This window comes from Xenopus laevis, chromosome 6L (assembly GCF_017654675.1).
Source record: "Xenopus laevis strain J_2021 chromosome 6L, Xenopus_laevis_v10.1, whole genome shotgun sequence".
Classification (NCBI taxonomy): Eukaryota; Metazoa; Chordata; class Amphibia; order Anura; family Pipidae; genus Xenopus; species Xenopus laevis.
Window position 1 is genome coordinate 68942152 of NC_054381.1, and position 26743 is coordinate 68968894.

Below are 26743 nucleotides of genomic sequence, written 5' to 3' on the forward strand. Positions count from 1 at the left end.
TTCTGAACCTTGTCTTTGTCTATTCATCAGAAATACTTTGCCTTACATTCGCAAACAGTAGTCAGTGACAATGTCATTAGACAATGGGGCCTGGCTCCACAATATCCCCTAGAATTTTCACTCCCCTAGTGGCCCAAGTGTTAATGTCAGGTAGCGCACCAAGGTGCAGAAAGGAGTCCACAAAGGTCTCCAACGGAACCACACTGGCCTTGCCCTGTGGACATGTTTAAGTCCTTTTTTAAATGCCTCCGCCACTGTGGCCATAGGGGTGGTGATGTTGTAGTGTTCAGTGGGACCTCTGTACGGCAATTTGGCCAAGGCTTCAAAAGACACCATGGACGACGCTTCCAAGGTAGTGGAGGGATTGTTAGCCTGGGGCACCAACCACCAGTGCGCATATGTTAATTGGCTGGCTAGGAAATAGAGCTTCAGGTTGATTACAATCAATTTATATTTTAACCAGTTTTTGTAACTTTTGATGAACTTTTATCTACTTAAACACCTGCTACAGATACTTATTTTTGTACTTGGAATGAATGTGTTATGGGATGGTGTATAGGGTATAAATTCTGTGATGTAGTAACTGAGCCAGGAGTCACCGAGGACATGCGTAAGCACAAAGCATGTCTGACCCCAATCAGTAATTTTTAAATGATGGTTGAATAAAGATGGAGTGTTTTTAAAGACAACGATTGTGGTCCTTTGAAACATCAGGTGTGCGAAACGTCTAATCTACTTGGCTCCCTACCACAAAATATAACTGTCATCAGTTTCACCCGCTAACTGTTACAGAGGATTTGATGCCCCAGGGGCGAAAGGATTTGTAGTCTATCAATATGATAAAGTACATACAGTATATACTGGGTATACCAAATAATATACACAGTAATGCAAATAAAAATACATAATACTTCTGAATTAAACCTTAAGCAATACCCAAATAATAGTGCACTTAAATAATAAAATTTTTACAACAAACAAGTTTCTCCTAAAGCATGGCTTTTTCAGAGGCAAAATCTTGAATTGATTTCACTTTAAGCATGGGGAAGCTTACAAGCATTCTCTTAGGAAACAAAAACAGTTCCTGAAGGTCTGGGACCCATGGATCAAGTATAGATTTTCACACGCATTTGACAGTTCCACACTACTTTACCAAATCAACTAACAGCAGGGGAGGCTCTTCCTATGTTAAGCAGTTGAATTGCACCCAGTGCAGCATTTCGATCTTGTCTTACAGGGTTTTTCAATTCTTTTCCTTTTATTCTTTTAGTTTCTGTTCACTCATTGTCCATGTTAAACTACTAATGCAAATTTTGTTTAAATATGTAGACTCTTCTTAATAGTTATATTTCTATGTCATGAATTCTGATCGTCTCAGAAATGTGTAATTTAATCTTTTGCATTAACTGCATTACAGTTTATCATGTTTGGTTTCGTTGAATTCATATAACAAAAACCAAGCATTAAAACACAGCCTGTTGCAGTTACGAAGATATATATAATAAATGTCAAAAATCAGACAAGTCCTCAATAAATAGGGACATATCAATCACAACAATATAACAAAAAGATAAACAAATAAACCAAACAGTAATCACATACTGGGTATTATATATACAGTATATATATATATATATATATATATATATATATATATATATATATATATATATATATATATATATATATATATATATATATATATATATATAAATATATATAATGCCTTTAGCATCCGCACACGCTATACTCGAGTATTCCACTTCCGGGTGCTGTGTCAATGTTGAGTAGTAGAAGAAAAGCTGTGGCGGTACGCACTCCGGTTCAATAAAATTTAACTTTTATTTATTTTAGATGATACATATTAAAAGCATCAACGTTTCGGTCCATGGTCTGGGACCTTTATCAAGATGCACTACTAGAGATGTTGCGAACTGTTCGCCGGCGAACTTGTTCGCGCGAACATCGGGTGTTCGCGCTCGCCGGAAGTTCGCGAACGTCGCGCGACGTTCGCCATTTTGGGTTCGCCATTGTTGGCGCTTTTTTTTGCCCTCTCACCCCAGACCAGCAGGTACATGGCAGCCAATCAGGAAGCTCTCCCCTGGACCACTCCCCTTCCCTATAAAAACCGAAGCCCTGCAGCGTTTTTTCACTCTGCCTGTGTGTGCTGAAGAGATAGTGTAGGGAGAGAGCTGCTGCCTGTTAGTGATTTCAGGGACAGTTGAAAGTTTGCTGGCTAGTAATCGTTTTGATACTGCTCTGTTATTGGAGGGACAGAAGTCTGCAGGGGTTTGAGGGACATTTTAGCTTAGGTAGCTTTGCTGGCTAGTAATCTACCTTCTACTGCAGTGCTCTGTATGTAGCTGCAGTGGGCAGCTGTCCTGCTTCTGATCTCATCTGCTGACTGCTGCAATAACAGTAGTCCTTGTAAGGACTGCTTTTATTTATTTTTTTGTTGTTTTACTACTACTACTACTACTACTACTATAAGAGCCCAGTGCTATTAGTCTAGCAGTGTTGGGGAGTGGGACTGGTGTGCTAATCTGCTGCTCCTAGTAGTTCAGCAGCACCAACTTTAATTTTTTTTTTTAATATTCATTTTTTTTTTATTTTACTTTTTTTTATTTTACTACCGCTGTAGTAGTGTATAAGTTGACCTTTTAGGCATTATTTGCCCTGTAGGCATTATTTGCACACTGTTTTCTTCAACCCGCCATCGAGCTGTGTGACCTTGTTCCCATTCTGTCTAAATATCCATAATATTACCGTCTCCAGAAAAAACACCGGAGTCACTTTTTTCAAGCAGCATTCATATATTTTACGTAATCCGTATCCACCGCTGTAGTAGTGTATACGTTGGCCTTGTAGGCATTATTTGCACACTGTTTTCTTCAACCCGCCATCGAGCTGTGTGACCTTGTTCACATTCTGTCTAAATATCCATAATATTACCGTCTCCAGAAAAAACACCGGAGTCACTTTTTTCAAGCAGCCATAATATATTTTACGTAATCCGTATCCACCGCTGTAGTAGTGTATACGTTGGCCTTGTAGGCATTATTTGCACACTGTTTTCTTCAACCCGCCATCGAGCTGTGTGACCTTGTTCCCATTCTGTCTAAATATCCATAATATTACCGTCTCCAGAAAAAACACCGGAGTCACTTTTTTCAAGCAGCATTCATATATTTTACGTAATCCGTATCCACCGCTGTAGTAGTGTATACGTTGGCCTTGTAGGCATTATTTGCACACTGTTTTCTTCAACCCGCCATCGAGCTGTGTGACCTTGTTCACATTCTGTCTAAATATCCATAATATTACCGTCTCCAGAAAAAACACCGGAGTCACTTTTTTCAAGCAGCCATAATATATTTTACGTAATCCGTATCCACCGCTGTAGTAGTGTATACGTTGGCCTTGTAGGCATTATTTGCACACTGTTTTCTTCAACCCGCCATCGAGCTGTGTGACCTTGTTCCCATTCTGTCTAAATATCCATAATATTACCGTCTCCAGAAAAAACACCGGAGTCACTTTTTTTGGCAAAAAATGACTATTTTCAGCATTTATGTGGCATATTTTTTCTGGCAACTGTGCTTCAGTGGCTGCAACCAAAAAAACTGGGCAAACAATGTCTACAAGGTCAACGTATGGCGAAAAATTACTATTTTCAGCATTTATATGGCATATTTTTTCTGGCAACTGTGCTTCAGTGGCTGCGTCCAAAAAAACTGGGCAAACAATGTCTACAAGGTCAACGTATGGCGAAAAATGACTATTTTCAGCATTTATATGGCATATTTTTTCTGGCAACTGTGCTTCAGTGGCTGCGTCCAAAAAAACTGGGCAAACAATGCCTACAAGGTCAACGTATGGCAGTTGTTTAAAGAGAACAGTAGATTACTAGCCAGCAAAGCTACCTAAGCTAAAATGTCCCTCAAATCCCTGCAGACTTCTGTCCCTCCAATACAGAGCAGTATCAAGCAGATTACTAGCCAGCAAACTTACTATCATCTGTCCCTGAAATCACTAACAGCTCTCCCCCTACACTATCTCTTCCAAGCACACACAGGCAGATTTTTCAGATACATTTTTGCCCTTGATCCCCCTCTGGCATGCCACTGTCCAGGTCGTTGCACCCTTTAAACAACTTTAAAATCATTTTTCTGGCCAGAAATGTCTTTTCTAGATGTTAAAGTTCGCCTTCCCATTGAAGTCTATGGGGTTCGCGAACCGTTCGCGAACCGCTCGCATTTTTGCGCAAGTTCGCGAATATGTTCGCGGACTTTTTTTCCGACGTTCGCTACATCCCTATGCACTACCTCGTTAAAAAACAGACAATGAAAAACTGCAAGGTACTATTTCTTTACTATATAAATATTTAGTCTCCACGGATGTGGAAAAGCCCCTTGAATATATGCTAGATTGGGAGAAAGATTTGGGGCGTTCTGTATCTCAGCAAGAATGGTCACTAATCTGGAATACTGTTTCCAAAATATCCCCTAATACTGCCATTAAAGAATCTACATATAAAGTACTGATGCGTTGGCACCTCACACCGGCAAGGAAACATCGCTTTGATCCTTCCACACCCGATTCTTGCTTCAGGGGTTGTACAGCAGTTGGGGATTATCTGCATATCTGGTGGACATGTCCTGTGGCAAAGCAATATTGGGCAGAAGTTTATAGCTTACTTGAGCGGGTATTTCATACGCATATAGTCCCTGAGGCCACTACGACTCTTTTAGCCTGCCCATCCAAAGGCCTCACGAAGCTCCAGAATACCTTGATGGGACAAATCTTAGCTGCCGCACGAACCAATTTAGCGAAACACTGGCTGCAGCACACTATAGATGTTCATGCCGTAATTGCAAAAATTACCCAAACACAGAATCTGTTGTATTTAACGGCTTTATTAGAGGACAGGGTAGAGAAACATACACAAATTTGGGCCCCATGGAATGTGTTTCTACAACCTTGAGTAAAACACTGCTTTTGATGTATGTTATACTGAATGAAGTTGTACTGATGTGAACCAGTTGAAATGTTCTGTACTGAAAATGATATTTACATTATTCTCTGTCAATGTATCTAATTTTGAAAAATAAAAGAGATTATAAAAAAAAAACCAGACAATGAAAATGTCAAATATAAAGATTTAAAAATCCCGCCTTGTTACTGACATCACACAAAATTGTGTTAATGAATGCATATTGGACAAAAACAAAAAAGGCAAAGCAAAACAAAAAAGGAAGGCTGGCGGAAAAAAGGTATTATCAATACAGTCTAATATGTGAAATAAATACAAATCCAAAAATAATTAAAAGCGTATTATCTTTTAGCAAAAAAGCAGCTGTACGCACAATACTCATTCAGACCTTTGGGAGAAAGAGTATCAAGTGTTTTTATCCAAAAGTTTTCACGTTGAAAGAGAAGTCAAGATCTATCTCCACCCCTTCTAGGCATTGGTATGTGGTCAATAGCAATAAATTTAAAAGTCGGTACACGGTGGCCCACCTCTAAGAAATGTTTAGCCACCCGTTTAGTGGTTTTTTGGTCCCTGAAGGCAGTATTGATCGCTGATCTATGAGCGTCAATACGAAGTCGCAACATTAGATCTGTTTTGCCCACATACAAAAGCCCACAAGGGCATGTGATGAGATAAATCACATGTGTTGTAGTGCATGTTATATGATGGCGAATCTTGTATCTATGGCCAGTGAGGGGGCGTACAAAGCTGGTGCCCGGTGTCATGGATCTACATGACAAACATGATGGGCACTTAAAACACCCCAGTTTATTGGAGGGTAGCCAAGTGGTTACCGTTTGGCTCTCACTATAACAGTGAACAGGGTCACTGGATACTAGGTCATGGAGACTTTGTCCACGTCGGAATCCCATCATAGGTGGATCGGGGCAAAGGCGAAATTATATCTGCTATACAATGAGAATCATTATTTAACCATTGCCGAGCAAAGGTAGTCTGGCACTGTAGGCAAGAGCTTCAATCAGCGCAGCAATGCCAGCATGCCCAGCATCCATTCATCATACAGCCCCCCGTACCTGTGCAAGCATGTCCAGCAGCCATCCATCATACAGCCCCCCGTATCTATGCTAGCATGCCCAGCAGCCATCCATCATACAGCCCTTCTGCACCTGTGCCAGCATGCTCAGCAGCCACCCATCATACAGCCCTTCTGCCCCTGTGCCAGCATGCCCAGCAGCCACCCATCACACAGCCCTCCTGCACCTGTGCCAGCAGCCACCCATCATACAGCCCTTCTGCACCTGGCACACAAGCCCAGCAGCCAGCATATTGTCCCCAATATTTACCTGTGCCAGCAGCAACCTGAACCAAACATAAATCAGATCACTGTCTGTGATGACATCATATTGCCCCCCAAGTATTTATTACCTGTGCCAGTGCCCAGCCCAGCAGCAATAGAAAAATATTGCCCACAAATCTGGAAGTGTCACAGACTAGTGTCTTGAAGAATATCAATCTTCCTTCAACTGTCCAAAATCCAAATCTCCTGGTCATCTCCAAAGGTCAAATAACTGGAATTTAGTTATGATGTATGATGGCAAAGCTTAATCCCCATCAAGGTGATTAAACTCTAAAATTGCCAATACATACTAATATTTTCATACCAAGTCTTATTTAGAGGTGTTCACCTATGAACTCATTTATTAGTCATTACACAATTTAAAGTTTATTCCAAATATCTTTGGAGAAATCTAAATGGTTGTGCATTTTTAAGTTTTAAAATAGTTTTTAACTGAATGTGCCTATTCCAATTGGTTGCTCACTGCCATGTTAAAGGAACAGTAAAATCATTTCAAAATAGAGCTATAACATATAAAAATTGTATCAATTTGTATTCATATAAGATTTGTATTCATTTCAGTTTTAGCGATGAAAACAGATTATACAGTAATATGTTTTGGAATATACAAAGCTTTGCATAATTATTTTTTTATTATAAAATTATGTTTTCCTGTAAATAAAACAAAATGCTAATCTCTCTTATTAGTCATGCCTTGATCAGAGACAGAGTGGATGTGCATATATTTGTTTAAAACCTAGTTAAGTAAATATTGATTGAGAGATCCAACTACATTTTACATTGTCTAATGTTGAGAGCAAATTCTATGTGCTTTGTAATGAGCACTTGGTACCAGCTAATTATTCAGGCTTACAACTGTAAACATTTGAACAGCTTATATCTAGCAATGAATACTTGTCATGACTCGTTTCCATCCATGCATATCTGATATTTAATATTCACAAATAGTTTGTTCAGATAGTTACAAATAATAATTTTAAGCTACATGAATGTATGCTTTTTCAAAGACCCAATTCTAATAATTTAACTATTGATGGCTTGTTGATTTAGGAGGAAGTTACATACATAGTAACATAGTAAGTTAGGTTGAAAAAAGACACACGTCCATCAAGTTCAACCTTTTAACTTTATTTTAACCTGCCAAACTGCTAGTTGATCCAGAGGAAGGCTAAAAAAATCCATTTGAAGGCTCTCGAATTTGCCTTGAAGAGGGAAAAAATCCTTCCTGACTCTAAAATGGACTAGATCCTCTGTTGCCCTCACCCCTCCCCTCGGGTCGCGTGCATGCACATCTGTTTCGTCCACAGCCAGAGCACTGGGACAGGACGCAGAGTACCTAGTGCTCCGGCTCGGCATAAATTTAAGTGTGGCTGGGCGGCATGCCGCCCCTGAGCTTGTGCCGCAAATTCGGTGGAGCTATCTCCCATAATTCTGTATTCCCTCACTTGCTAAAAAGCCATCCAACCCCTTCTTTAAGCTATTTAATGTGTCAGCCAGTACAACTGATTCAGGGAGAGAATTCCATATCTTCACAGCTCTCACTGTAAAAAAAACCCTTCCGACTAGAACATGTGATAGGAAAGAAAATCCATGATCTGACAATATTCGCCCTGTGGTACTTAAAGAGCTCAGCTCTATGATTGACAAACCATTTAATTTGATTTTCTAGGATTTTTTGATGAAAACTACAGGCCTGTTAGTAAGACATTGGTTGTAGGAAAGTTTTTGTAAAGTAATAGGAGATAATGTCACAATCACAATATGAGGATAGCAGCCAGCATATCACAGCATTTTGCTAAAGCATGTGATACAGTACCACACAGAAGGTTACTGATTATATTAAAGATAATTGGCATGGAACTTAATATTTGTACTTGAATAAGGATTGAGGATTGATTTCATAGAGTTAGGGTAAATTGAGCATTTTCTACCTGGACCAATGTTGTTAGTGGAATACTGCAGTGGTCTGCCTGTGGCCCTTGCATTTCAATTTGTATATGAATGTCCTTGAGATGGGCATTGTATGTATTGTGTCTATATTTGCTACTAATACCAAACTGTGCAAAATTATAAGTTCAATGCAGGATATTTAAGCTTTTCAGAGATACCTGAATAAACTGGAGAATTTGGATGCAAATTGGCAAAGGAGGTTCAATGTTCATAAATGCACTTTAGTGGAAATAACATTAAAGGCTACTTACAAACCAAGGAGCAGATTTATCAAAATGTGAGTTAAAAGCTTGTAGGGGCCCATAGGGGGTTAATCTGCCCTTATGGCTTTACGGCCCCACCTTTGCTCAGTGTTATTGGCAAAGAGGTGATATGACAACTTCCTGCCACACTGCACTATAGTGTGTGTAAGGAGTGGCCTCTTCCTCTTTGGCTGCTGGATGCTGATCCAGCTGGGTGTGCCTGGGGGAGCCTGGGTGCAGCAAGGCCCAGAAAGTCATGTGTCCAAGTTGGGGACTAGGCAACCCGTGAATGAGGAATAGAAAGTGGCAGGTGAGCTCCCAGTACTAGTACACTCAAGGAGTGTAATATAGTCAGGATTGAGCTAAAAAGAGCAGTTCTGAGCTCCAACGCAGGAGTGATAGATTGGAGGGGAATCAGGAGAGATGATTGCCCTGAGATTGATCCAGAGACCACTACCGGAATATGTTGCAGAGGTGAAGTGGGATGCCTGCCAAGTCTGTCCTAAGGGAGTGTCAGCATGTGTAAAGCTGCATGATGTGCCTCTGCCTTTTTCCTCTAACCACTGGATGTGAGTAAACCTGGGGACATTGTCTATGACTAATAAACAGTTCTTTGTTTGCATCATAAGAACCTCCTGGTGCCCAATCATTTTTGTATGCACAGTAGTCTGGGTGTTGTAGTTGTACTACACCTTAAAGGGATAGCTTCCACTTAGCGAAGGCCCGGATCCTGCAGAGAGAGTCCAACCCAAGTGTAACCCATACTCCTATCTTAGCTGGACATTAACTATCTGTGGTGTGGATAGCCCAGATTAGCGTTACAAGATTAAGAATTATAAATTCATCCATGTTCTATTTGTTCCTATGGGATTTTTAGTATTGTATTTATCAATGGGTGAAAGTTAAAACTCACCATTTGAAAAATATGGTTCTAAACATCTCATAGGAATGAATAGAACATTGGTGAGTTTTTATTTATTATTATTACTGCCTACCACCTAGTTCCGGCCCTGGACAGTTCAGAGGGAAAAGGATGAACCCTCACAGCTACGTAGTAAACCAAAAGGAAAATACAAAACACATTTGCCTGGAAAGCACTTCTGGTGTCCAGTTCAGTGACTCTTAGACATGAAGGGGGTTATTTATCAAGGTTCAAGTTGTGTTTTCCACGAAAATTTGAGTTTTAGAGTTGATTTTTTTGGTCAAAACTCACATTTTCTGGTTAAAAAAAACTAATTCAAGCGATTTAAGTTTTTTCCAATGAAAAACTTGATTAATTTATAGTTTTCACGTTTGCTGTCCCTCAATTATGATCAAAGCTGTGGCATATCTCAAATTTATGCTAGTGTGTGTTGTAGTGTGTGTTATACTCCGAGGTCTGGGAGAATTTTTATATGGCTATGTTGCACCATTTAGGAATATAGTAATTGGAAGGTCTGCTGTGTACAAGCTCCTATAACCTAATGAGACCATTTGTTATGTGGATGCAGCTAGGCATTGCTTTTGAATGTGGATAAAAGCTCAGACACCCCCCCAGCTGCATTTTGGGTGTTTGGGACTCCTTGGGTTAAAATTATAGCAAAAAAACTGTCTTCCTTTTTCTCTTGACACAAAAGTAGAGTACTGTACCTTTAATTCACTATAGATGATTCCATTTTTGTACATTGCTTCTATAATATTTTAACAGTAGATTTTCCTCTTCCACATCTTTTCTGTAGTTTTTGAATACCTAGACCCTTATGTTATAACTAATTATACAGTTGCAGGACATTGTGCATTTTAAAATGTATATTATTTTATTCACCATATAAACAAAGTTGTATTTAAAACAATCAACAAATAAATTACATACACACTTTTTTTTTTACAAAATGAATCATGCAGAATTATTTCAGTATTTATAGGAAAGCATTTATTAGCTAAAAATACACCAAATAAAGCATTTTTACCAAAATATTAAAATATTTCAATCATTAAATGCTAACCAAAGGGCTTTGAAGTGATGGCATGTTCCTGTGAGATGATTCAGTACAGTACAGAGATGATCAGTATTTTGTTTTATTTTTAATACTGTTTGAAAATATAATGTCTTTTTGCTCTGCACTGGTACAACTGGCTTCAGAAATTCTACTACAGCTTATATAAGCTATATCAAGCTACTCTATTATATAGCTTATTTCAAGCTACTGTGTAACCATGGGCACTGGGAAAACTATAGAGGAAGCAGACCCCGCAGTGGCGGGGGGCCAGAGGAAAAGGGGGACCCCGACCGCCAGGTCTGTTTCCTGTATAGTACTGAAATCCCCCTCCCGCCGCTTTAGTTTTCATTAAATTGACATGCTCGCACCTCAGCGAGTGCGCGAGCAGAAGAGTGCGGGTTTGCACAGAAGTCCCTATGCACGGTTGTTATGCCCCTGACCATAGGGGTAGTCATTCAAAGCTAATAAAGGAGAAAAGGCACAGGATACACAATAGATATTGTAAGCTCTGTAGTATACAAATTGGATTCTTCAGAATGTATGTTATCTACGGTGTATCCTGTATTGAATAGCTGACCCCACAGCTACACAGCATTTTATTTATATAATACTATAGAACTATAGTAGTCTTTCTGAAGCAAAAAAACACTTTTACCAGTACAGGGCAACAGTACATTTTATTGTCATTCCTTTAAAACACATTCCTTTAATAGCTTACAGTCAATAAGATAAATAAAGATGTGTATGATAAATATGCAAACTGTAGAACAAATTTTATTTAACAGCAGTGTAAACATACAAGACACAGATCAAGCTATTGTTGACCACACATCTATTATCTATTTTTGTAAATTTTACTAAAATTAGCATGACACTGAGTGATGTGCGGGTCGGGCTTTCCTGGATTTTTCAAGATTTATTATACCCTGACCCTGGTAATGGCTCGAATCCGAAAATACACCATCTAAAATCTGTCAAGGTCTTGTAGGAGTTAGAGATCAACATTGGACCTTTGATAAATAACCCCCTAGTTGTAGGAAAGCTTTTGGAAGGCATGATAAGGGATATGATACTTTAATAAAGTGCAAATTACAATACTATGAGTTGCCAGCAATCTTGCCAGACTAATTTAATTGCCTTCTATAAAGAGCAAAAACACAGATACTGAGATGGCAGTGGATGTGATCTACTTAGACTTTGCTTAATATTCAGTAGCACACAAAATGTTACTGGTTAAATTAAGGATTATTGCCTGGAACATAATAGTTGATAATTGTACTCGGAGAGAGAACTAGTTAAAGGATATATTACAAAGAGTGGTGGTAAATGGACCATTTTCTAATTGGATCAGTGTTGTTAGTGAAGAACGCCAGGGTCTCTCCTTGACCCTGGACCTTTAATTTGTTTATTAATGACCTTGAGGGGAGCATTGAACATACTGTATCTATTTTTGAAGATGATACTAAATTGGGCAATGCAGCATGCAAGATGCTGCCACTGCCACTGTAGAGAGATTTGACTATACTCAAAAACTGGGCAGCAAATTTGCAAATGAGGTTCATTGTTAATAGGTGCATGGTCACTGTAGTAGTGGGTAGTGAGGTTGTCAAATGATGTTGTGTTGCCAGATTTTATTAAAGTTTTTAAGAGTGACTGGGGTTCATTTGGAGGTGGTGAACTTGATAGACTTTGTTTTTCTTTGTAACAGGTTGGAGGGGGTCAAATGAAATCCCTTATTATCTACAGCTGCTGAATAGTAGAGCACTGTTACATGCGATCAAGTCCCTCAGTTGAGTACTCACTGGAAATGTCTAAAGGTGTTGTTGCTAATCTGTAACTTAGATGCTGTGTAAAAAGCATGAAATAATTGGGCATCAGAGGTTCCTAGCCACGAAGCAATGGTTTATTGAATAGAAAGTACTCCCCCTGGAATGTATGGGTTAAGGAAATCTATTTAGCAAGATAATATCAGGGAGTATAATGCACTCAAACATCCAACCAGGTCCAAGACAGGGACACCAATTTATGAATCTCTCCTGTTGAAGTCTCTTTTGTGGATACGCTGTAGGCTGAGCCCCTTTCCTGCTGGGTGGTGCCTGGCTATTACTAATCCCACTACTTCTTCTTGGTGGAGCACTGATGTTGCTCTAGAGCTGATTATCTCACTGACTATCTCTGGGCTAAACTATAATAGGATGCTATTCTGTTCCATACTAACCATGGGGTCTGGGCACCCGTACTTCTCTAAGCTATGATTATTTTAGGGTCCAACCTCTTCTCCTCAGATACTAAGGCCTACCTCCACCTCACATGATGCCTGGTAAAGTGCCCCTGGGCCAATGATGATAACACCCTCCCACAAAACATAGGTTAGTGTCTGTATCTGACATATTTTAATCAGGATAACATGAAAACAGTACAGGTATAGGGACCTTCACCTGGAGTGCTTGGAACCTGTGGGTTTCTAGATAATGGGACCCTATGTCATGCAGTAAGCTAAAGTGCTGCATTGCACCTGAAAAAGCTGAGCTCTCCAACTGAGGTATAGAATACAGCCAGACCCTTTTTAAAATGATTGATCTTGCACTTGCATCTGGGATCTTTCTGTACATGGCGAACAGTAAATACAACTGCTCATATTCTGTAAAAAACCAACCTATCATGGGTACTTTCCCTCTCCCAAAAATTATTAAAAAAAATAATTGGACTTAAACACCTACAGAATGTTTAACATGAGTCTCATATAGTCTTATTTTGTTTTCATTTTCCATTATAAATGGGCATGGTATAATAGTGTGATCTGGCTGATTTTGGGGCTTCTTTTGTAGACTTCATTAAACTGATTTTTAGTTTATTTCATAGTATACAGCATCATTTTAATATGGTAATGTATCAAGAAATAACTTGTCAATCACAGGAGGAGTTGGTACCAAATCTTCCAGTTTTAGGTAAAATATACGTTGCAGTCCCAATCTACAAAGAGAACGTAACTCTGTGAGAATACACATTACTACTGTACTATCTAGTTGATTTGTTCTGTTTTGTCCCAGTAAAGTTAAGTGTTCTTTTAGACAGCAAACAATTTTGTTATGTAATTCTTCCACTTTCTTTGGGTTCTTTAGTCCATGCCGTCCTAGAAAATAAACAAGGATATATAAAGAAATGCATTTAAAAAAATTAACATTACTAGAACAATTAATAGTTAAAACACAAATGAAAGACAAAAGTAAAATTGAATATAGTTTGCACATATGTTTGTCAGGGTATTGAGTTATTATTAATGAGCAGATTAGGGAGTGGCTGCTTGGAAGAGATATCATGCCTGGGCCCAGAACTACAGCAGACACATGAAAATTATAATTTGGCTGTTCACTCCACTCCCAGGATCCCCAGAGCTGCCCACAAAATAGCCTGTACAATGTGGCTATTCTTTAGAGTCTGCTGCCTGCACACCTGCCACAGTTAAAGGTTACACTAACACTTTATTTTTACACATATACACACATATTTTTTTGGGGTAGAAAGAATATACATGTATGAACATTAATATACATTTGTTTTGCACCGAGTGACATGAACATTCAGCACTAATCACACTTAATAATATAATTCCAATATAATCTAATTTCAATATAGTAATATTGTGATTTAGTGATTTGATTGTATTCTGAAATGTTTTTGATTGCTTGTTTTTGCCTGAAAAAAGTTGTGTATTTTATATACATAAGGATTTGTATGAAATAAGCTACTGTAAAATACAAACTTTGAGGTGATTTTCAAAAATGTCTTTTAAAATCACTAATATTAGCAAAGCTTTGCAATTTGATAGATTAGAGACATAGTGGGTCATTTATAACCATTATTGCAGTGTGAACGTGCAATTTTGAAACAATTTTGAATGCTTTGTTCCCAGAATGCATTTTTCCATAATTCCAACCATTTGGTGGATAAAAGTGATTGCTGTGACTCTGACATAGAGGTGGGGGAAGGTAAACTGTGATCAATAGCTGACATTTTTAAATGAGTTTATAACAGGTATGGAGGTTTTCAGTTAAAAGTTAGGTTTCACTCTTAATTTAAAAAGGACTTTTATTGTACAGATTTTTATTACTGGGTTACAGGCCCCCTTTAAAATGCAATTTCACTTTGCATTTTTTAACCTGTCTGCAGTGGAAGTTCTGGAGCTAACACCACCTTTAAGGAATTTGGTACCTCTGGGGTTTCCAAGTGTCAGAACTTGTGCCAAATTCATCTGAACAGACTGGCAGGGTGCAAGGAGCATATGCTTGGATTAGGTATGCACTGAATCCAGGATTCGGTTCGGGATTCGGCCAGAATTAGGCCTTATTTCAGCAGGATTAGGATTCGGTGCATCCCTAGTTTGGATGCAAGAAACCTTAATGACCACTGTTAATTCACACAATGACTTTATCCAATTTGGGGCAATTACAATTGTGGTTGTGGATTTACCCATTTTGAATTAACCAGAATATGTATTTTAGTACATTCTTTGGTACTCCAAATCACAATTGGTTTAAAACTATTCAGTGGACCACTGGTGCTCATTTTTAGAAAGTTACATGTCATTACCTTATGAGGAAAGATGTATATTATATATATGCCTCTATATTAAAGGGGTGGTTCACCTTTAAATTAACTTTTAGTCTGTTATAGAATGGCCAATTCTTAGCAACTTTTCAATTTGTCTTTATTATTTATTTTTATAGTTTTTAATTATTTGCCTTTTCTGACCCTTTCAGCTTTAAATGGGTGTCACTGAACCCATCTTAAAACAAATGCTCTGTAAGGCTACACGTTTATTACACGTTTAGTACTTTTTTATTTTATAACTTTTTATTACTCATTTTTCTATTTAGGACCTCGCCTGTTCATTTTCCAGTCTCTTATTCAAATCACTGCATGGTTGCTAGGGTAATTTAAACCCCATCAACCAGCTTGCTGAAATTGCAAACTGAAGAACTGCTGAATGACATTGTCTGCACCCCAACCTGAAGGCACAAAAGTGGCAACCCTAAAAACACAGTGACCGGTGGGGTGTGTACTCATGGCAAACATATATATATATATATATATATATATATATATATATTACCAAAAAAACGCACTCCAAGGACTTATATAAGGTGAAAATAAAGTTATGGTTTATTTCAACGATTAGGCTTCCTCACTTGCCCATGCCTCACCCATCTTCAGGAAAACCTTGGAGTGCGTTTTTTTGGTATTGTATGAATCGTTGTTGTGACCAGCACCCAGGCAGTTGCCATTTAGGGGTTACGAGTGCACCATATCTGATTGAATATATATATATATATATATATATATATATATATATATATATATATATATATATATATATATATCTGGAAACAGGCGAGCACACACAGGTCTTAATTGAAAAACAAAAGGTGTTTATTAAACAAAAAACAATTCGTTTTTTGTTTAATAAACACCTTTTGTTTTTCAATTAAGACCTGTGTGTGCTCGCCTGTTTCCAGATATACATTACTATTTTGCTGTTAGCACCCAGGCAACAAGACTTTTTAAACGAGCTGTGCTGGCTTTTTTTGCTCTTTATATATATATATATATATATATATATATATATATATATATATATATATATATGAAAGCTCGCACTACAAATATATCAATTAGCTAATAAATGGTAACACATTAAGACAAAATATTTTCTTTTACTCTTCTCTACTTACCTGTACACTGGGAATCAATTTAACTAAATTCATCTTTGTTGCATTTTATTTCATTTACAAATGCCAACCCCCTGCATCAGGTGTTATCAAAGCAGTCAGTCAGAGTGATGATTCTATACAAGTTTGGCTTTGGGTACAAATTACTGACCTGTTATTGATGCCCAACAAATCTGGAAGCTGATATGTCTGTTAATTGCAGTGTATACAATAATTGATATGCTCTTTAAAAAAGATTTCCTTGATATGGCACCCTTAATGAGTCTTACTACAGATAGAACAAAATGTACTTTTTGATGCATTTAAAGGAGAATTCTAACAATAATATCAAAAATCTAAAATATAGCTTACTGAAAGAAAACGCATTTTTATCCAACACAATATCAGATTCCACATAAAGCCTCATTCAGCAGACTCTATTAACAAGCATTAGTCCATTAAACAAACAATATATGCACATTTACTTTATCTCATATTTAACAACTGCCAATTAAAATCTTCTGCATACAGAAGAGAGGCAGATGCTGAGAGGGAGAGAGTAAAGAGTAACTAGATTAATTTTGAATTGACTATATTTAGAAAGTTCATATTTCAGCATGATGAAGCTTATACTTTCATTTCTGTTAGAGTTCCTTAAGAGCTGCCAAAGTAGATTGTATGTTCTAAGCAGTTTCAAACTTGTTTATTGTTTATAATAATGTAATATGTTTATAGCTAGATAGCAGTACATCTTAAGAATGTTTAACAGTTACATCGCTACAGTCAGGTAGATATGCTTAATACAAATATACTCCTTACCTGTGAAAAGACATGCAGCAGACAAACATGCTACAGTTGAAACATCAAGGTTCAGGCTTTGTAAATTTAAGGAGAAATGTTGTACTGCATCAAGCCACTCCCCAAAACCACGAAGACACTGAACTCTATGCAATACACATCCATTACAAAATACAAATTCATCTTCTGCCATATTTGATCTACAACAGAAATGAGTTATTTTATAATTATTATAACATTATAGTTATTTTATAATAAACTATTTAGGTAAATGTATTTAAAGTTGCAGTTTATATTTATATACATATTTATATTTAAGGAGCAACATATAAGGGGTACTGCTTTTCAAATAAAAATCAAGTTGGAAAAATGTAAATGTGCATTTTGTGCATAAACTATACCTTGGTTAAAAGTGATAACATTTTATTAAATTGCTGAATATTGATCCATCAAAAAAACTTAAATCTTCATTTACAATTGGCAATATCTGGAGCAGCCAAATAATTTAACTGATTGCACTCATAATATAGATGAATTGTTCCCTAGCAACCTGTATTCAGAACTGCTAAAAACTGCTAAAATATATGACCAGCAAAGAAGATGTACAGTATGTTGTAAATAAATAAGAATATATAAAATACATAAAAAATTAAATAAAGAAATAAATAAAGAAATTAAATTAGCTTAAATGTGTTATATGTGTTATATATGTTCATCAGGGCTGAAACTAAGGGCAGACAGGAGAGGTGGGCCCTCGTGCGTTGTTTAAGGTGAAAATAGTTACCATGCTGGGAGTTAGTAAATACTAAAACATATTTCCTGCACACAGATGCCACACACAAATCCAACTGCCAACACTGCTTTATCAAATCACACAGAAAGATGCTGGCTAATACCAGCTATACCAAAAGTAAAAGTAGACTGGTGTTATATTGACCCAACATTAAATTACCATTTTGAATAGTATTTCTTCTAGAGTGAGGAAATCTGCTACATATGGTAAACCACGGGCACAGATCTCTCAGCTCAATGAAGTTAGTGACGGACACTGGATATTGCACATAAATGAATGTGGATAAGGCACCAGGGCCTGATGGATGAAACCCTATGGACTGGAGGAAAGTTTATGTAATTCCAGTATTTAAAAAAGGGATTACAATAGGCCCCTAGTTTTGATATATGTAGTGGGAATGTTTTTTGAAGGTTTGGTAGGCAATTATATTCTAGATCATGTTCTGGAGAGCAGTAATCAGAATGGCTTTGTGAAGTATAGGTCACACCAGTTAGTTTGTTCATTAATGACTTAGGGGAGGGTTTTGTAAGTAATGTATCAGAGTTTGACACAAGACTATGCAGCCCAAGTAAGGGTGGTGGCAGCAGACGTGAAGATTTAGGGTAGATTAGTGGCCAGCGACAAATCTCCTCCTCTTCAGGTGACTAATCTTTCCGAAGTTTCCTCGAGAGGCCACTTCGGGCAACTTCGGAAAACTAAGTGGTCCGAATGCCATCCTGCCGACGATTCACATTCTTGCTGACAGGAAGGCATTTTGGGGAGATTAGTCTCCCAAAGAAGAGGAGATTTGTCTCTGGGCGACTAATCTCCCCCGAATCTTCACATCATCCCTGTAGCAAAATTTTGACCAACTGTCAGTCTGGGTGGCTAAGTGTCAGATGAGATTTAGTGCTGATAAAAGTAAGGTAATGCACATGGGATGTAAAAATAAACCCCTTGGAGATTTACTGTAGGTGCCACTTGTTAACAGGAAGGTCTTAAAACAAGACCTTTAGCTAAACTTGTTGGAGCAAGGCTACAATAATTTGGATATGATTAGAATAGTAAGAAAGGCATTGCCTGTAGTAACTGGCCATGCCAATGGATGTTCTGCAGTAAATTGCAGTGGTTGTACCTCTACTATTAAGGCAATGATAGATACAGTGGCCAGACTTTATAAATCCTAATTTTAAATGACAAACAGGACTAAATGGTTGAGATTGTGAAAAGAAAAATGTATAATGTTGCGATAACAGTCCTATTGTCATAGACACTTTCCTTAAAAACATGGAAACATCATCAAAATTACATATATTATTAGCCTTTTCTGAAACTACAAATACCCATGGTTTTGGACATTGAAAGCTGAAGGTGGTCGCTGTTGTGGCAAGGACACACAACGTAAATCTAAATTTTAAGACATAACTTCCTTTTTCTCACCTCCAATCTTATTTAGGCTTGGGCATGCCCACCACCAAATTTTTTGACCAGTACATTTGCAATTTCCCCCTCTAAATAAACCACAATATGATATTTTATTAGCAGACAGAATAACTGAAACTTTATCATTTATACCAGCATATTCTGAAGGAATTTGCAAAGGCTAGACTGCGGGATATAATGGAGAGTGACTGGTAGAGGCAGGGGCGATCCTGGCCCCTCCGTCGCCTGAGGCAGCAGCAGTTGCTGCTGTCCCCCCCCCCTGGAAATTCGCTCTTAAAGTGCCAGGAGCAGCATTTTTGCAGCCCCCTGGAACATAGTGGGGCGCTGCCGCCTGAGGCGATAGCCTCAACTCGCCTCATTGGCAAAGCACCCCTGGGAAGAGGGAACAGATTAGAGGGTACAGTAGCATCTTTAAGGGAACAGTAACACCAAAAAATGAAAGTTTTTAAAGTAATGAAAATATCATGTAGGGTTGCCCTGCATTGGTAAAACTGATCTGTTTGCTTCAGAAACACTACTATAGTTCATATAAACAAGCTGCTGAATAGCAATTGCGATAATTGAAAAAAGGCTATATGGCACAGGATAAATAGTGGATAACAGATAACATTATGTTCTATAGAGCTTATCTGCTATCTGCTGTGTAACTTCAGCCTTTTCTCCTTTGAATAGATGCCCCCATGGCTACACAGCAGCTTATTTATATAAAAAATTGTAGTGTTTTTGAAGCAAACACATCAGTTTTACGAGGGCAGGGCAACACTGTATTATATTTGTAATACTTTAAAACAATTTCATTTTTTGATGTTACTGTCCCTTTAAGTCCTATGTAATACAGGTTTGTATGGCACATTTATTACTTCTATAGGGATGCTCATAAATGGGTTTCTGCTGCCTAACCATTTTCCTTTGATCCATCATCTTTCAGAAGAAATATATATTTACTGTAGGTCAGGAAACCCTTACAAAGGTATCAAACAGATTGATTATCTCCCCTAGTAAGTTTGTTCCTCATCGTTTACCCAGAATTATGACTTTTTTGGGGTTGTGCAGTACTTTATAGGATTGGTTAGTACAGAACTTATAAGCAGTGAGAAGCATGCAGAGGAACTAGAACGTTTTGCAGATCAGACTTCATGGAGTCAGACCAGTCAGTTGCCTAAACCCTCTAGAGAACTACGAGCCCTTGCTTTAGTTCCCACACATCCACACTTTCATACTGGAAGCTAAGTTAGGACAAAGCACAGATACCTTGAATGGTCTCCTTGGGTTAGGCTGCTGCATTGCACACCCAGTCCTGGATGAACCGAGGGAGGGAGGAAGACAGTCAAGGATTTCTATACCTTGAGTGGCCGCTTCTGCCTTCGTCCCTCAGGCCATCAATCTAGACGGGTGTCATTTGTGATGTCGAGCATGCCCACATTAACTCCACCAGTATTGTCAGGGAAATTCAGTTACTTGAGACAACTTGAGGTGAAAGAAAAACAAAGTTTATTTAACATAAGCTATGTGTACCCTGTACTCAACAAAAGTAAGAGTCTCAAACAATTGCATTCAGAATTAAGCCTTTAAGATTTAATCTTTCATTTATATATTTAATATAAATATTTATATTTATTTATTCCATCTTCTTTGCTGGTCAGATGTTTTAGCAGTTTTTGATATCTAGTTACTGAATGCGGGCACTTACTATACTATAGGACTGTAAGTTTGACATCAGTGGTAGGAAAGCTTTTGGGGTAATAAGGGATAAGGCACTTAAAGGCCATGAGCACAAGGGGAATATACTCCTCTTCACTCAGCCTCCATATTTTTGCAGGCTTAGAGAAGCAGATCTACTTTGTACCCCTGCTCCATTTTTCTGAGTTGCTTCAGCCTGCGTGCACTCATACACAGTGGAGATGAAGTCAGCAATGGTATGAACGAATTAAAATGTGAGGAAAATCCATCAAGGTTGGGGTTGTTTTCTCTGGAGAAAAAGTGCTTGTGAGTGGACATGATTATATTCTACACAATACATTAGAAGACATTGTAGACAGTCAGCAAGGGATCTTTTCCCATAGAAAAGTTCATAGAACAAGATGCCACTCCTTTAGACCTAAAGGAACAGTAACAGAAAACATTTAAGTGTTTTAATGTAATTCAAGTATAATGTGCTCTTTTCCTGCACTGGTAAAAGTTAAGTGTTTGCTTTAGAAAGACTACTATACTTTATATAAACAAGCTACTGTGTAGGCATGGGGGCAGCCATTCAAGCTGAAAAAGGAGAAAAGGCACAGGTTACTTAGAAGATAACATATAAGCTCTGTAATGGAATTCAATGGTATTCTGCAGAGTGCATCTATTATCTGCTATGTAACCTGTGCCTTGAATGTTTGCCCATGGCTACACAGCAGCTTGTTTATATAAACTATGGCATTGTTTCTGAAGCAAACACAACAGTTGTATCAGTGCAGGACAACACTACATGATATTTGAATTACTTTAAAACACTTGTTGAAATGTTCAATTGAAGCCACGTGGCTCTTCAAAGTGAGGGCAGTGAGGCTGTGCAATCCCTTATGAGTGATTTGGACAACTTCTTCATACCATCTAATGCTATTGGGATCTTACAAATCCTCGATTGTACAATCGGATCTTTGCGTCTATGGCCAGCTTAAATCTTATAGGTATTGGTATTCAACCCAAATAAACTATGCAGTTGGTGGCAGTTTTTATAATGTATTTAACTTCTGGTCCTTTGTGGCATATGTAATATGCCCAGATACTCTTGTCTTCCATTGAATTTCTCATTATTCCCTCTCATTCTTACCTTTTTTCCCCTCAAAACAGTGGGACCATTGTCATTGAGTTGCAGCTCATTGTCAGGGAGCCGGGAGCTCCCTCCAGGGAGGTTGTCTGGATCAAGGAGGAAGCCCTCTTGAGGGAACAAGGTCGCGGTATCCAAAGGGTTAAACGGAGAGTAGTCAGGATCAGGCAAGAGTTCACAGGCAGGCAGAATACAAACAAAGTCCAAAGTCCAGGCAAAGGGTCAGGATACAAGGCAGGAACAAGATTAGGCAATAAGGAACACAGGAAACCCAGGATATGCTTCAGGAAAGTAATCCTATTCTTGGGCGCCATTCTGGCGTCTAGTTGGCGTTTTTATATTCAAATTTGGCGCCATTCTGACGTCATTGACGCTCTTGCGCCGACGTCGGCGCGCTGACGTCATCGCCCGGCGCCGCTACCCACGTGGCGGCCATGGGCGCCGCCATTTTGGGAGCGACGCCGGCGAAGATGGACGCGACGCCCGGAGCTCCTGGGCCTGCTCCGGGCGGCGATCGTTACAGTACCCCCCCCTCACGGGGGGCCTCTGGACCACCAGGACTTGGCTTCTGGGGAAACTTGGAATGGAACTCCCTCACCAGACGAGGAGCGTGAACATCACGGTGTCCTTCCCAGGAGCATTCTTCAGGGCCAAAGCCCTTCCACTGAATGAGGTACTGAAGGGACCCTCTGGAGATTCTGGAGTCTAGGATTTTCTCCACCTCGTACTCGAGTTGACCCTCCACTGAGATGGCAGGAGGAGGAGACTGACCGCCAGAGAACCGGTTGGTGATGGCGGGTTTCACCAGAGACACGTGGAACACGTTGGGGATTCTCATCTCTGGTGGAAGCTGGAGTCTGACAGCCACAGGGTTGATTATCTCCAAGATGGGAAATGGACCCACGAATTTTGGACCCAACTTGGGAGATGGTATCTTCAACCGGATATTCCTGGAAGAGAGCCAGACATTATCACCCACCTTGTAGAGAGGAGAGGATCTTCGACGACGATCCGCGAAAGTCTTATGAACAAGAGCACTCTTCTCTAGGTTCAACTTGGTCGCAGCCCAAATAGCAGACATATGGGCTGCAGAGTCGTCAGCAGCCGGAACGTCAGATAGCACAAAGTCTTGGGGAAAAGCTTGAGGATGCTGACCATACACCGACATGAACGGAGACCTTCCTGTAGAGGAATGACAAGCATTATTATGAGCGAATTCCGCCCATGGGAGGAGATCAGACCAGTCATCCTGGCAGAGGGATACGTGGTTCCTCAGGAACTGCTCCAGGGCTTGGTTGACACGTTCAGCTGCCCCATTCGTTTGCGGGTGGTATGCAGAAGAAAACTGAAGAACAATTCCCAGGTCTTTGCATAAGGAACGCCAGAACTTGGCAGTAAACTGGGTGCCTCTATCGGAGACTATCTCCACCGGGAAACCATGCAGGCGGAAGATGTACTGGATAAATAGCTGGGACAACTCCACCGCAGAGGGCAACTTCTTCAGAGGGATGAAATGGGCCATTTTGGAGAAGCGGTCAATAACAACCCAGATCACAGTATTCCCACCGGAGGGAGGAAGTTCGACAATAAAGTCCATAGAGAGGTGCGTCCATGGACGAGAGGGTACCGGCAAAGGCTGTAACAACCCACTGGGGCGGGAATGGCTAGGCTTAGAAGTGGCGCAGACATTACAAGCAGCCACAAAGTCCTTTACATCCTTGCGGATATCAGGCCACCAGACTAGGCGCCTCAAGAGTTCAAGGGTCTTAGCCGAACCAGGATGTCCAGCTTGCCTGGAGCAGTGGGTTTGTTGCAGGATGGCCAGGCGAAGTTCTGGAGGGACGAAGGCCATGCCAATCGGAGTATCTTGAGGAGCCGAGGACTGCCCAGCCAGAATCTGGTCGGCAAATTGGGGATACAGAGAGGCAATGATCTTGACTGGTGGAATGATTGGTTCCTGTCTCTCAGGGTCACGGTCCACCGGAGTGAAGCTACGAGACAAGGCGTCAGCCTTCAGATTTTTGGAACCTGGGCGATAAGTCAAAACAAAGTTAAATCGGGAAAAGAAAAGGGCCCACCTGGCTTGTCTGGGATTTAGCCTCTTGAGGGACTGTATGAACTCCAGATTCTTGTGATCAGTGAAAATCTGGACAGGAATTTCAGAACCCTCCAGGAGGTGACGCCATTCTTCAAGGGCAAGCTTGACTGCCAAGAGTTCTCGATTCCCGACGTCATAGTTCTGCTCTGCGGATGAGAACTTCTTGGAGAAAAACGCACAGGGGTGCAATTTTCCATCAGAGGAATGTCTCTGAGACAGGATAGCTCCGGCTCCGACTTCAGAAGCATCAACTTCGATGCAGAAGGGTAGTGCAGGATTGGGATGTCGAAGAACAGGAGCGGACGTGAAGGCCTCTTTCAAGGACTGAAAAGCTTCTATAGCAGATGGAGGCCACAGGCTGGGTTTACCCCCTTTTCGGATGAGGGCCAGGATAGGTGCAATGCGGGAAGAGAACCCCCGGATGAACTGTCGATAATAATTAGCAAATCCGATGAATCTCTGGATTGCTTTGGTACTCAGTGGGAGAGGCCACTCCTGGATGGCCGACACTTTCACGGGGTCCATCTCAAATCCCTCTGGAGAGATAATGTATCCTAGGAAGGGGATCTTGGATACCTCGAAAACACACTTCTCCAACTTGGCGAAGAGAGAGTTCTTCCTCAGACGAGAGAGTACCTCCTTCACCTGGGAGCGATGACTTTCAAGGTCCTTGGAAAAGATCAGGATGTCGTCCAAGTATACGACTACGAACCTTCCTAGGAGATCTCGGAACACATCATTCACAAACTCCTGGAAGACGGCAGGGGCATTGCATAGGCCGAAGGGCATAACGAGATATTCATAGTGCCCATCCCGAGTGTTGAATGCCGTCTTCCATTCGTCACCCTCCCAGATGCGAATGAGGTTGTAGGCCCCCCGGAGATCCAACTTGGAGAAAATCTTTGCCCCTTTCAGCTGGTCAAAGAGCTCGGCAATCAGGGGCAGAGGGTATCTGTTTTTCATGGTGATCTTATTCAGACCCCGATAGTCTATACAAGGCCGAAGGCCTCCGTCCTTCTTCTCCACGAAGAAGAACCCAGCCCCTGCAGGAGAGGTAGAAGGGCGGATAAACCCCCGCTGGAGATTTTCTTGGATGTACTCCTTCATAGCGGTAGTCTCTGCAGGAGAGAGAGGGTAGGTGCGCCCTCTGGGGGGCATAGCTCCAGGCAGGAGTTCAACCGGACAGTCGTAGGAGCGATGTGGGGGAAGGAATTCTGCAGACTTTTTACAAAACACATCGGAAAATCCCTTGTAAGTGGAGGGCAAAGTCTTTAATTCCGCAGAGGAGACATTCACCTTCTCGAGGGGCTTTGGCGGAAGGCAATGTTGCAGGCAAAATAAACTCCAACGAGAGATCTGCCCAGTGGACCAGTCTATGGTGGGGTTATGCAGACGTAACCATGGAAGACCCAATATCACTGGAGTAGAAGGACAGGGGATGATGAAGAATGAAAGTTTTTCTTGATGCAGCGCCCCAACTTGTACAGATAGTTCCGCCGTGAACTTTGTGACGAATTCAAACTCCAGGGGTTTGTCATCTATGGCAGTAATTCGCAGGGGAGAAGACAATGGAAGCAGAGGAATCTTCATGCGTTCGGCAAAAAAGGCATCCATGAAATTGCCATCCGCTCCGGAGTCGAGGAAGGCCCTTTCGAAGATAGACTTACTTGCCAGGTGAATCTGCAAAGGAAGGAGAAGCCTGCGTGAATTTTCTTGATACTTCTCCAGAGAACCTCGAGTGATGCCCCCTACATGAGAAACCTGAGACATACCTCGGGGTACAAAACTCTTGGCTTTGGCAGGACAGGCGTTGGCAAAATGGGAATGCCCACCACAGTATAAACAGAGACCTGCCATACGTCTTCGGAGTCTTTCCTGCTCGGAGAGGCGAGTCTTTCCTACTTGCATGGGTTCCTCCAAGGGAGACGTCGACACATGGGTCACAGGAACAGCGGGTGTTTGCAGAATCGGCCTTTGAAAGCGAGGGGCCAACATGGGAGAAAATCGTCTACTGCGCTCTCTCTCCACCTGGTGCTCACTGAGACGAGTGTCCACCTTAATGGATAGAGCGATCAACCCTTCCAGGGTGTCAGGAGTCTCTCTGGAGACGAGATCATCTTTGATGCGGATGGATAGGCCTTGGTAGTATACAGCCTTGTAAGCGTCATCACACCAGGAAGTCTCCGCCATCAGTGTTCGGAAGTCTATAGCATACTCATTGACACTGCGGCTTCCTTGCCGGAGCTGCAAGAGACGGGCAGGGGCGTTCGTAACCCGACCTGGAGCATCAAAGACTATACGAAAAGCTTGGAGAAAGTCTTTAACATCAAAAGTCAGCGGGGAATTCTTCTCCCAAAGAGACGTTGCCCACTCCAGTGGCTTGCCTTCCAATCGAGACATCACATACCCCACCTTGGAACGCTCGCTTGGAAACTGTGTGGGTTGGAACTCAAATTGAATTTGGCATTGCGTGGCAAATCCCCTGCAGGCTTGTGGGTCCCCACTGAAACGAGGGGGAGGTGGAATGCGAGGCTCACCTGTCGGGTAGCTTGTGTTCGTGGGGGCTGCCGCCATGGGGGGATCCCCAGTAGGTG

The 26743-nt window shown here is 40.5% G+C and overlaps 1 protein-coding gene across 1 annotated transcript in view; it reads right to left on the reverse strand.

The window, feature by feature from the left end:
- Positions 1 to 10428: 10428 nt before the first annotated feature.
- Positions 10429 to 26743, reverse strand: part of LOC108718508 (nuclear receptor subfamily 4 group A member 3) — a 30557-nt gene continuing 14242 nt past the window's right edge. Inside the window, exons 5-6 of the mRNA XM_041566144.1 lie at positions 17049 to 17227; positions 10429 to 13654 (exon numbers count right to left, since the gene is read on the reverse strand). Of these exons, the coding sequence (XP_041422078.1) occupies positions 13398 to 13654; positions 17049 to 17227 (436 nt within the window). The 3' untranslated portion in view covers positions 10429 to 13397. The remainder of the gene's footprint in view (positions 13655 to 17048; positions 17228 to 26743) is intronic.